The 9,950-nt window shown below is 35.5% G+C and overlaps 1 protein-coding gene across 1 annotated transcript in view; it reads right to left on the bottom strand.

Annotated features, from left to right (window-relative positions):
- Nucleotides 1–233: 233 nt before the first annotated feature.
- Nucleotides 234–9,950, bottom strand: part of KDSR (3-ketodihydrosphingosine reductase) — a 20,115-nt gene continuing 10,398 nt past the window's right edge. Inside the window, exons 5-11 of the mRNA XM_009885276.1 lie at nt 9,135–9,200; nt 8,879–8,974; nt 7,579–7,770; nt 5,807–5,890; nt 2,931–3,014; nt 1,041–1,142; nt 234–688 (exon numbers count right to left, since the gene is read on the bottom strand). Coding sequence (XP_009883578.1) covers nt 569–688; nt 1,041–1,142; nt 2,931–3,014; nt 5,807–5,890; nt 7,579–7,770; nt 8,879–8,974; nt 9,135–9,200 — 744 coding nt within the window. The 3' untranslated portion in view covers nt 234–568. The remainder of the gene's footprint in view (nt 689–1,040; nt 1,143–2,930; nt 3,015–5,806; nt 5,891–7,578; nt 7,771–8,878; nt 8,975–9,134; nt 9,201–9,950) is intronic.

Raw genomic sequence — 9,950 nt, 5'->3', positions numbered from 1 at the left:
TCCCAGACTGAGAAAGCTTGGATCATACAAATGTATCTGCCATCTTAAGGTTTCCACAGTTGCATGTTGGATAGAATAAGGAAAGCTGTCATTGACAGAAGGATCTGTAGATTGGCAAAAGGAAAAGTTAACATTCTAAATTAAAACCAGTCCCAAAACGTTAGCAAAAGGTTCCAACTTGTTCAGGGGACTTCAGTCGACTTCTGCCCAGTCTGTCATGGTACTTGTTTTGTCCATAAGCACCAAAGTAAGAAGACTTAAGCATTTGTCCAGAATCACCGCACATAGTCCATTCTCAAATTCTACTCCGCAGATCACTTACAAGTTTCTCAAATTCTCTCTAATTCAAATCACCAGGAAAAAAAAAGCTAATCTTCATTCACACTTTTGCATAGTTTGGCGTTTTCTGGAGTCGTGCTTTTGTTTTCTTTCATAGCTTTTGAGGGGACTCATCTGTCACATATGCAAGTACTTCCAGTCTAAATCCTTCAGGAGAAAAACTGAGTCCCCCTTATGCAGCAAGCTGTCCAGGACTGTTTACCATTCTTCTTCGAAATAAAAGTTAACATTACTCATTTTTATCTGTGCTTTCAGATTTTTCCCTTTGCATCATGCAGCGACGAACTATGCTGTCAAAACTTCCTAGGTAAAACAGGCCAATGATGCGAAAAATGCCCATGCAAACAACCTGGAAACAGAGAGAAACACCTTTCAATTCATTTAAGATCCCAGATTGCAACATATTATTTATCTGTGAAATAAAAAAAGTTCCAGGCAGGTATGCTACATAACCTCAAGAAAAACTCAGGAAAACCATCATAAACATGTAACCGTTCCAGACTGAGCAGCAGGCAGCAGTCTTAGCTTTCCCACCAACTTGCTGCTTCAGCTAGAAAATACTACTTCAGTTTCCTAAACCCAAGTCTCCACAGTATTAACAGCCATTTGATGAAAAATAATTAATGTTTGCATAGTGCTCTACATTTTAAAGTATTCTAAACTATAAGAACTTGCGACTATGAGGCCTTCCCAAATCTTACCTGCTGAAGACCTTCAGTAATAGAAGTGACTGGTGACATTCCACTTGTCAATATTGATAGCATGTAACCATCTGATCCAACTGAGCTGTTAAAGTTCCCTTGCTGGATGGAAGGAAAACAGCGATTAAGGAAAAAAAAATTATTTACCCAGTTGTGGCAAATCATGATGTGTCTGTCTTCAACAGCTATTCTTGCTGAACATAGCTGACTGATGTGGAAAAAAAAAACTAATCAACACAATTAAAAATAAAAATATTCAAAAATATTTTGTGCTATACAGCAACATTCCAAAATTACTGCAGATTTCATTACAAGATAGAAAAGCTTTAAATTTCTTCTTGAAGTATGCTTACTGATGGAGAAAATGCATGATGGTCTCCCCATCTGTAAATATATTTCAGACACAATTACACCTTAACTCTGTCAAATGACCAATCACTACTATAATTGTAGAATAAAATACTGCTTGCCTTTGGTTAAAATTGGTTTATTATCACATGAGATTTGGCTGGGGGATATATTTTCAAATGCTAGGTAACAGGTCCTCCTTCCTCTACATCAAGGATTTTTAACTCCTCAAACCCGTGAGATTCACAGCCTGCTAAGCAATTCAGCTGGCAGACAAGGGGGGACAAACACCAGAAAAAAGTTGTTTGTTTGGCTGGTTTTTGACCACTCATCAGGAAAATTGCAGCTCTATAGCTGACTCCCATGCTTATCCCATTTGTTTCCAGCAGACTTTATGCTGGAAAACAGACGTCCTGAAATGCTGCAGGACTAAACTTAATGGAATGCAGAAGTTAAAGGAGAAGGTGGTGTTCCTGAATCATCAGGGTTAGGAGTGAATCTCTGCGAAGCAGTAGGGGATAAAAGATTTGGTTGAGTTATTTCCCAACATGCACCTGAGAGGACTGCGAGTTTCTTCACTACACAGCTGCCTTTAATTTCTATTTTAGTTTCTCAACTGATGGCTTGAGTGCATAAAGACCATGTCTGAACTAACATATCATCCAAAGTGCTGGAAACCATGGTGTAGATATACCAAATGCTTAAGATTGGAGACAAGATTAGCTTTCCTTAAGCACCAAAGCAGAATACTATATGAGGTAGTACTTGCTTGCAAAACTCACAACCCCAACACCAGACATAATTTTGTGTTTATGTGCTGTATTTGTGAAAATACTGTAACAGTTTCACAATTTAACACCTGCTGTAGATGTAAATCATGTTGAAGACCAAAAGTATTTGGAACTGTAAAACAATTATATATTTTAGGATTCAGTCGCTGTGCTTTATGAAGATGAAATTTCATGTTTCTTTCCATTCTGAGGTGCTTTATTAAGCATCCAAGCATTCCATAGCACAAAACATTAAAAAAAAGCCTCAGAAAGGCAATACACCTTTAACCACCAAGAACAGCATTTTATGTATTTTCATCACTCATAAATCACATACTTTAGACATTAAAAGCCAAAAAGGCTAGACTGCCTTCATTTATTTTAAAATTATTTTTTATGAACTCATCTTCAAGAAAAATAAGACAGTCCAACGTGCTTTTGAGGTTAGACAAATGGCATTTAATACATAAAGTCAATAGAGTTTAGTGCTTTAAAGTCAGTCATAATCTGCCTTTGAGACATTGCATCATACCGATGCATCATTTTGTTCTGTCTAATGTACAACTTCAGATACTTTTTAGTTCCAAGAGACTGTATAAAATCATTTGTGGGCAAAGTGGCAAAAGAAGAATAAAGAAAATACAAAGAGCACTGTTTTGTGTAAATTAATTTTGCATTTAGCTTAGCCATTGTCTTATAATCTTAAACAAGCATTGCATGTGATCCTAGTCTCTCCAACAAAGAACATACTTTAAAAAGACAGATTACTTACTATCGCATCTTTGACTATAACTCTGGCGACTTGTTCTGCTTGGCAAACAGATGAGGTTTCAGAAATTAGCTTCGTCTCTAAGGGCTTTAGTAGAAAAACACCAATATAAGTTTGACTAACAACACACAGATAAAAATATGAAGGTCAAATTCTGGGTTTAGGCCTTTTGTCATGGATGATATCACTGTTACCAAGTAGCTTCATGCTGTGACCTAAAAAATCCACTTAAAGGCAAAAACACCTCCGTAAATAATAGACTGATTTTATGAAATGCCAACTTTTCCTTGAGTAGTAATTTTTTTTTCATATTTTATTAGTTAGAAACTATAAAAAAGTGTTCCCCCCAAGTATTTTCCGTAGAAGTTGTCAAAATGCTTCAACACCTGTATTAGTTCATTTATGGTTTTTTTGCCAGAAATGAAGCAAAAGATAGGCCTGAAATATTTTAATATCGCACAAAACAACCTTTTTTTTTTTTAATTTCTCAAACTCCACACACTAGTATCCAAAATCCATCACTGCATTTTATTTCTTTGTGTTTTAGAGCATTTATGCCACCTTACGTCACCAGGAGAATGCAACTATGGCAGTTATTTTAGCAATCACAATTTCTTTCAATAAAAAAAACCCAACCAAACAAGTCCAGTCTGTTACAAAAACAATGGGCAAAAATATGCTTTAAAATATTTAGAATCATGTCTGTCATTCATGTCCTTTTAACAAATAAAACAATGATGGAGCCAACTGCACAGCAAGCTATTTAAATGCTCAACATGTTAAGATAGATGGTTCTGTTAATGAAGAAAAAACAATGCTAAATTAGGGAGAAAAAGAGTACATGGTTACAAGTCAATTTGTAATGGCTAATTCGGTTACATTTAATTCCAAAATCTAATTGAAGAATTCAAGCCTAGTCAAATACTGGGACTAGTTTAATTCCAAGATTAATACTTTAAAAAAGCACTTCTAGACTACAGGTTTCTCTCTCGTTATCAATCCAAAGTACTACAGAAATTAAATTTCACAGAAACAGGTCTATTTCAAATATCTGTAGAATTATGAATCCTAATTTCACTGACCAGGCTCACTGAAATTTTGTGGGTTTTTTCAGTATGTGTATTTTAAGGGGGGCAGGAGGAATCGGTGTCTTTGCCAGCAGAAATCACATACAAACACCCTTTACATGCTGTCCTACAATGATATGGCTTACGTCATCGGATCTCCATCTCATAACCCCTATGTACTTTTGAGCTTACTGGCCAGTATCAACCAAATCTGAAAGAGATATAGGGATGCCAACAGTAATTCAAATACTACAAGTTTGGGAAAAAAATAGCAGCTGCTCAGGAGCAACAGCTAAAATTAATAACGTATTGTGAAAAAGACAGGCAGAAATTGGCCATTAAATACTTTATCTGGCTATTTAGCCAGCCAAAGCACGGTTGTCATTTGTAAAGCAGTTACCTCAAAAAACAAACAAAAAAAAGCTTAATGATTAAATACAGGAAAGCTGTATCCTAGTTCCTGACATTTTCTTTTACTGTATTCAATGATTACAAACAGCCTAGACCTACAGATGCAAGCTAAGGAGACAGATGTTCTAAACTAAATAGCATTAAAGAAATACAGCAATAATGAGTATCTGAACAGTAAAAGCAATGCAGTATTGCAGAGATTTAAGGTGCACTATCACGATAGGAGCAAGTCACCTGAAGACTTCATGTATGCTAAAGCAAAGCACAAGTCTTATCTTAAAAGACAAAACCTTTTTGACAAGTAAGAGAAATCTTAGATGGATAGTGCATTTTGCTGGTGACTATTTCCCTGAAATAGGCTACTACAAAAAAAAATAAAAAATCCCAGAGAATATGCAAGCTATACTAGTATCTGCAAATGTCTGATTTGGCACTTTATGAGTATGTGTGGGAGTATGCATTTAATACAGAATACCTATATCAAGAAATGATGAAGTAAGAATTGTGTTATACAATCCCTACCGACTCCTATCTGAAGAGTGAAAGACAAAATGGAATTCAACGTCAGTTTCCTATTATATCTGATGGGGCATCTTGAAAAGGCTGATCTTCTTAGATACCAGGTTTCTAGTTCACAGTATGCAAGTAAAAAATAGACACCTTTTTCTCTGGTCACCTGATACTTCGGTCTGAACTGGGGGCCTGAATAGTTTTTTTGAATTATACTTCATATGCACAGACATGGCAAATGATGAGAGGCAACTAAATTTTTGAGGGTCAAAACTTTCACTTTCAAGGTAAGCCAAATAAAGAAGGTCTACTGCTGACAAATCCTTCTGAAAAGTGATACTTGCCACTTGCAGTCCAAACACAATGCAAGAGAGTTTCCGTCCTACTTTAATACCAGACAACCACCACTATTAAATTGTGTCATTACATATAGTCAAACAGCATGGTTAGTTTGCAGACTTCACTGAAAGAACTGAGGTTTATTTCGATCTGTCACATTTATCAGAACAACCACTGATTATCAAAGACACAAAATAGGAATATTATTTTTAGTTCATTAAGCTTTGATATCAAAACAAATAGTGGGTTTACATTTTACCATTCCACAACAGTATTTTGATTGCGTACAGAAAGACTTTGCAGTATTTCAGACACTAAAGGCAGGTAGTTCTTCCATTTAAAGCCAGAACAATAAACTACACAAAATTATCCTTCTAGCTATTTAACTCTGACTAGTTAAGTTGATAAAATTGAAGTGTTTTGAAGTACTTCTTAAAATCTTAATACGCACTGATTTCAACAGTACTACTGAAGTGAATGAAATCTGAAATGCATTGCTTACTGCAAAGTGAAGCTTCAATAACATTACAGTATTACTGAAGAACAGTTTACCTTTGTTTTACTTTCTTCTGCAAAGCCAGGTGTATCCGTATCTGGAGGATAGGCCACCGTTATGTAGATATTATAAGGTTTTACCTGTATTTTACAAAAGTAAGTATTATCTTAATATCAACAGCCGTTACATGTCCCTCAGAACTTAATTTCTCTTGTACCGAAGAAATAGATCAAGCATGAATTTAAATTGCTTCTAGTGTTTAGTCACCCTCATATTCAGCACTTGCAAGACTTGGAGCTTTGTCAAATAAGAAAGCAAAACAGCAAAGAGTAAGAGATGGTTGTGTTTTGCTTAATAAAAATATCTTTAAAACTTTGCATTTGATGTAAATTATTTGATAAATTTAAGTGTTATGACATTTAGGAGGAATGTGGAAGTAGTTTAGCTCTCTACTTTTACCAGTTTCAATTTAAAAATTAAAAAAGACTAAACCATTGCCAAACATCAGTACCCAGCATTCATAAACACAAGGCCAAAAAGACTTTCACTAAGGCTTATTAGCATCCTTTTTTGTTGTTCACGTCAACATATTTTCACTGCTGGACAAATATGAGGAAAACAAAACAACAAAATTTTAAAACTCAAATTTGATATCTTTAAGAAATATACTCAAATCACAAGGCTTTTCAACCCATGGTATAAACTTGCAAGGGATCAAAATCCAGAGAGAAAAAAATAAATAGAAAGTGTGAGGAAAAATGGAAGGCCTCATGTCAAGGATTGCATTTAGTTATGTATTTGTATGTACGTGTCATAGAATTACATCACTTACTGGACTACTATAATGCAAATCTGTACAAACATTCTATGTTGAAAACACTTACTGAAATATCACATCACAGGTCCATAAATGCCCTATTTTTAGTTTTGAAGAATTCGGTCAAATCATATATCATATTCAAAAAATATCTGTCACCAATCTGAACAAAGACCCTGCAGTCACATTGCTCTAATTGGCAGGCCAGAAGTGATGAGAGGCAGTTTTACCTCCCATCCTTATCCCAATCCAGGCATACATTGAACAGAACAAGGCAAAACCAGAGACTATGCAAGGGTCTAGAACCAAATGGAGACACAATATATAAACACTTAAGAACTAAAGCCTACATTCTTAACAAAAGAATAAGGGAAGCAATTCTCAAATCCATTTTACCTGCCTTACTACGATGTACTTACCAATCTTGTTCCACTAAATAACGAAAACATTGTTTTTTAGTTCTGACTTAAGCATAGCTTAGAACACTGCACTATAAAAAGCTCATATATACCAAAATTTAGAAGGGTAAACCACTGTCAGCTTTTTTTTGTGGACAATCCTCAAATTCTATCTGGCAATTTTTACATACCACTTACTGTGGCCTCACAAACAAGCTGGGAACCACCGGCCTGCCATTCCTGCATCCATGGGATCTTCAATCCCATGCTGCACTTACAGCCTGGAAAAAGACTTTTCTCAAAAGACTTAAAATCCAAGTCCTTTTAGTTAAAATAAAAGATTAAAAAAAAAAAAGTCTGAACATGTCATCTTCAGTTCTAGGAACAGATTCAATCTATTCCCTCTTATGCAACTGAAATCAGCTTAGTTTCTGCAACCCCATGCAGAGCAATAGGATTGTACTGCTGCCAAAAAAAGGGCCAACATAGCACACGTATCAGTAGTGCTGCTCAACACAAAAAGAGAACTATTTAAATGAAAATGTGTTGCGCTGCTAGTTAAAAAAACCTATTTTTCTTTAAAAACAAAAACACTTAATTATTGCACACATACCTCCATTTGCAGGGCTTCCGCCAACCCTCGAAGAGCAAACTTTGTTGGAGAATAAGCTGTATAGCCAAATAGACCTAATTGCCCAGCCTGAGATGATACAAACACAATCCTTCCCATTCTTCGTTCCTTCATGGTAGCAATTACTGCTCGACTTGGGTAAACACTGCCCAGATAATTGACTGCCATTAATCTCTGTACAAACGATATTAACATGGTAGTTGAGTCATAGATTCAGAATCCTTCAGCTGTTTGGTATTACTTAGCAAAATCCCCTATTTCAGTCTGCTTTAACAATGAATTTCACTAGATCTGTAGTTCTATCAGCTGGCAAAGAAACAACTGTGTTCTGTTCTACAGCTTCATAAACTGTTTAAAGCTAAAAATCTCACTTCAAGCCAAAAGAAATGCAGTCTACCTACAAGTCTCAATAGCATCCAGGATGCTGATAATACTACAAACCGTATGACCTTCAAGGAAAAAAGAATATACGAGGGAAAATCTAACCTAAACAGTGTCCAGGAAGCAATCCATTTACACATGACGTATGAAAACATACCGAAATGAAAGTTTCAAGATCTTTCTCAAACAGGAAACAGGAAAAATTCTATGTATTTATGCCTTTCAGAGATTTAAATCGTTGATGGATAAGGGGAAGTCTTTAATTTCACTCTCTTGAAGGCCTAAAACATAATTGATAGCCTATACAAGCAACAGAATGGATGATTCAAATTTATTATAAAATTATGCCTATTTAGTCTTTTCAGATGATTCACTTTACCTGTAGATGCTATATATAGACTGGGGACCTGAGGACTGTGGGTATAAAGTAACCAAAATACAAGGGTTTGGGGTAGATTTTTTGTCTTTTCATCAGAGCAGCAGCTTCTCAAGCTGCAAACAATTTGTGCACCTCAGTTTTTCTTAAAGAGCTTAAAAATATTAATAAAAAAATCCACAACAAACTTCACCAGAAAAAAAATTGAGACCATGTGAAATTCAGTGCTTTTCACAGCACATTAAACTGTAAAAATACATGCCAGGCTTTTTTGCCATCTTGAGGACTCTTTCTATCCCAAAGGGAGAATTCACTGTTCTGACCCGACAACGGACCAATAGCTAGGTGAGAAATTAGAGGCAATCCTTGCAAATCTAGAGATACATTCTAATTCTGACAGCTACCACAAATCAAGTGTATCGCTACTCATACAAAGTCTGCCACGACACAGGGATGCAATCTAATTGTTAAAATGGCTGAATAAGAAGTGATCATGTAATAAAATAAAAAAGTATGCTCACTCACTTCAAAAGAATTCACTTCAATATCTTCAAATTTTCCTGTAACTGATGTTCCTGCACAGTTTACAAGCATGTCAACTGGCCCCAGCTTCTCCTGAGCCTGAAAGAGGGGAGAGAGGTTAAGATATTCTTCACAAGGAAAAAAAAAAAAAAAAATCTTCCTATAGAATAGTATCATTAAAAGAAACTACTTCCATTAGAAATATGCCACACGTAGATAAGCTTCTTAAGATATATAGATAAATCAGTTACTTCCTCACCTGTTTTAGAACATTCTCCACCTGTTCGTAGTCTTTAGATACATCAACAGAAATACATAGTACAACCTAGGAAAGTAAGAACATTTTTACAACAAAGTCAGTCCAGTAACTGTTGACTCCGAGCCTTTCAAAAATGAAACAAAACCCAATGACATATCTTTTCCAGGAAAACAAGAAGTCTTTTTGACAGGACAGTTTGCACTTCTCCCACACTACATAAAGCAATCCCCACTATGACTTAGTTAGAATAGTTGTTACTAAACTTTATTTAAATAAGGCAGTCAAAATTCCACAGTGCTACATTTAACTTTCATCAGCACTAAACACAGGTCCAACCATTTGTGTGGCTTAGGCTTATTTTTAAGAAAAAACATTTTTTTCCCCACATCATAGAAATGCATGGTTGCAGAGTGTTTCTCTGAAACTGCAGCATCAGCACTGCAAAAAAACCCTATTCCAACATTTATAAAGCAAGTGTTAAAAACCTGTAAACTTTAGTACTAGCATTGCATGATACTCACTTCATAAAATTTTGAAGAATAGTAGTAAACTTGGTTGCATACTGTTTAACTGGGACATGACAAGGACAAAACTAAAATAAAAATTCTATGAGAAACTGACTAGCTGTAGAGTATCATGAATATCTAAAAAGTGAAGTAATGTGTATATGTTTACTCCTTGTCTGGAAACCAAAGATTATGGGGTTTAGGTTGAAAGATACAGAAAATTGAAAATAAGCATTGGCCTGGGGGAGGAGGCAGGCAGGACAGGATGACAAAAAACAGATGACAGCGATATCTAAGTTTTGTTGCAGCT

Source organism: Charadrius vociferus, unplaced genomic scaffold (assembly GCF_000708025.1).
Source record: "Charadrius vociferus isolate BGI_N301 unplaced genomic scaffold, ASM70802v2 scaffold565, whole genome shotgun sequence".
In the NCBI taxonomy this organism is placed as follows: domain Eukaryota; kingdom Metazoa; phylum Chordata; class Aves; order Charadriiformes; family Charadriidae; genus Charadrius; species Charadrius vociferus.
Note: the sequence above shows the minus strand (reverse complement) of the source record. Positions and strands in the feature narration are given on the sequence as shown.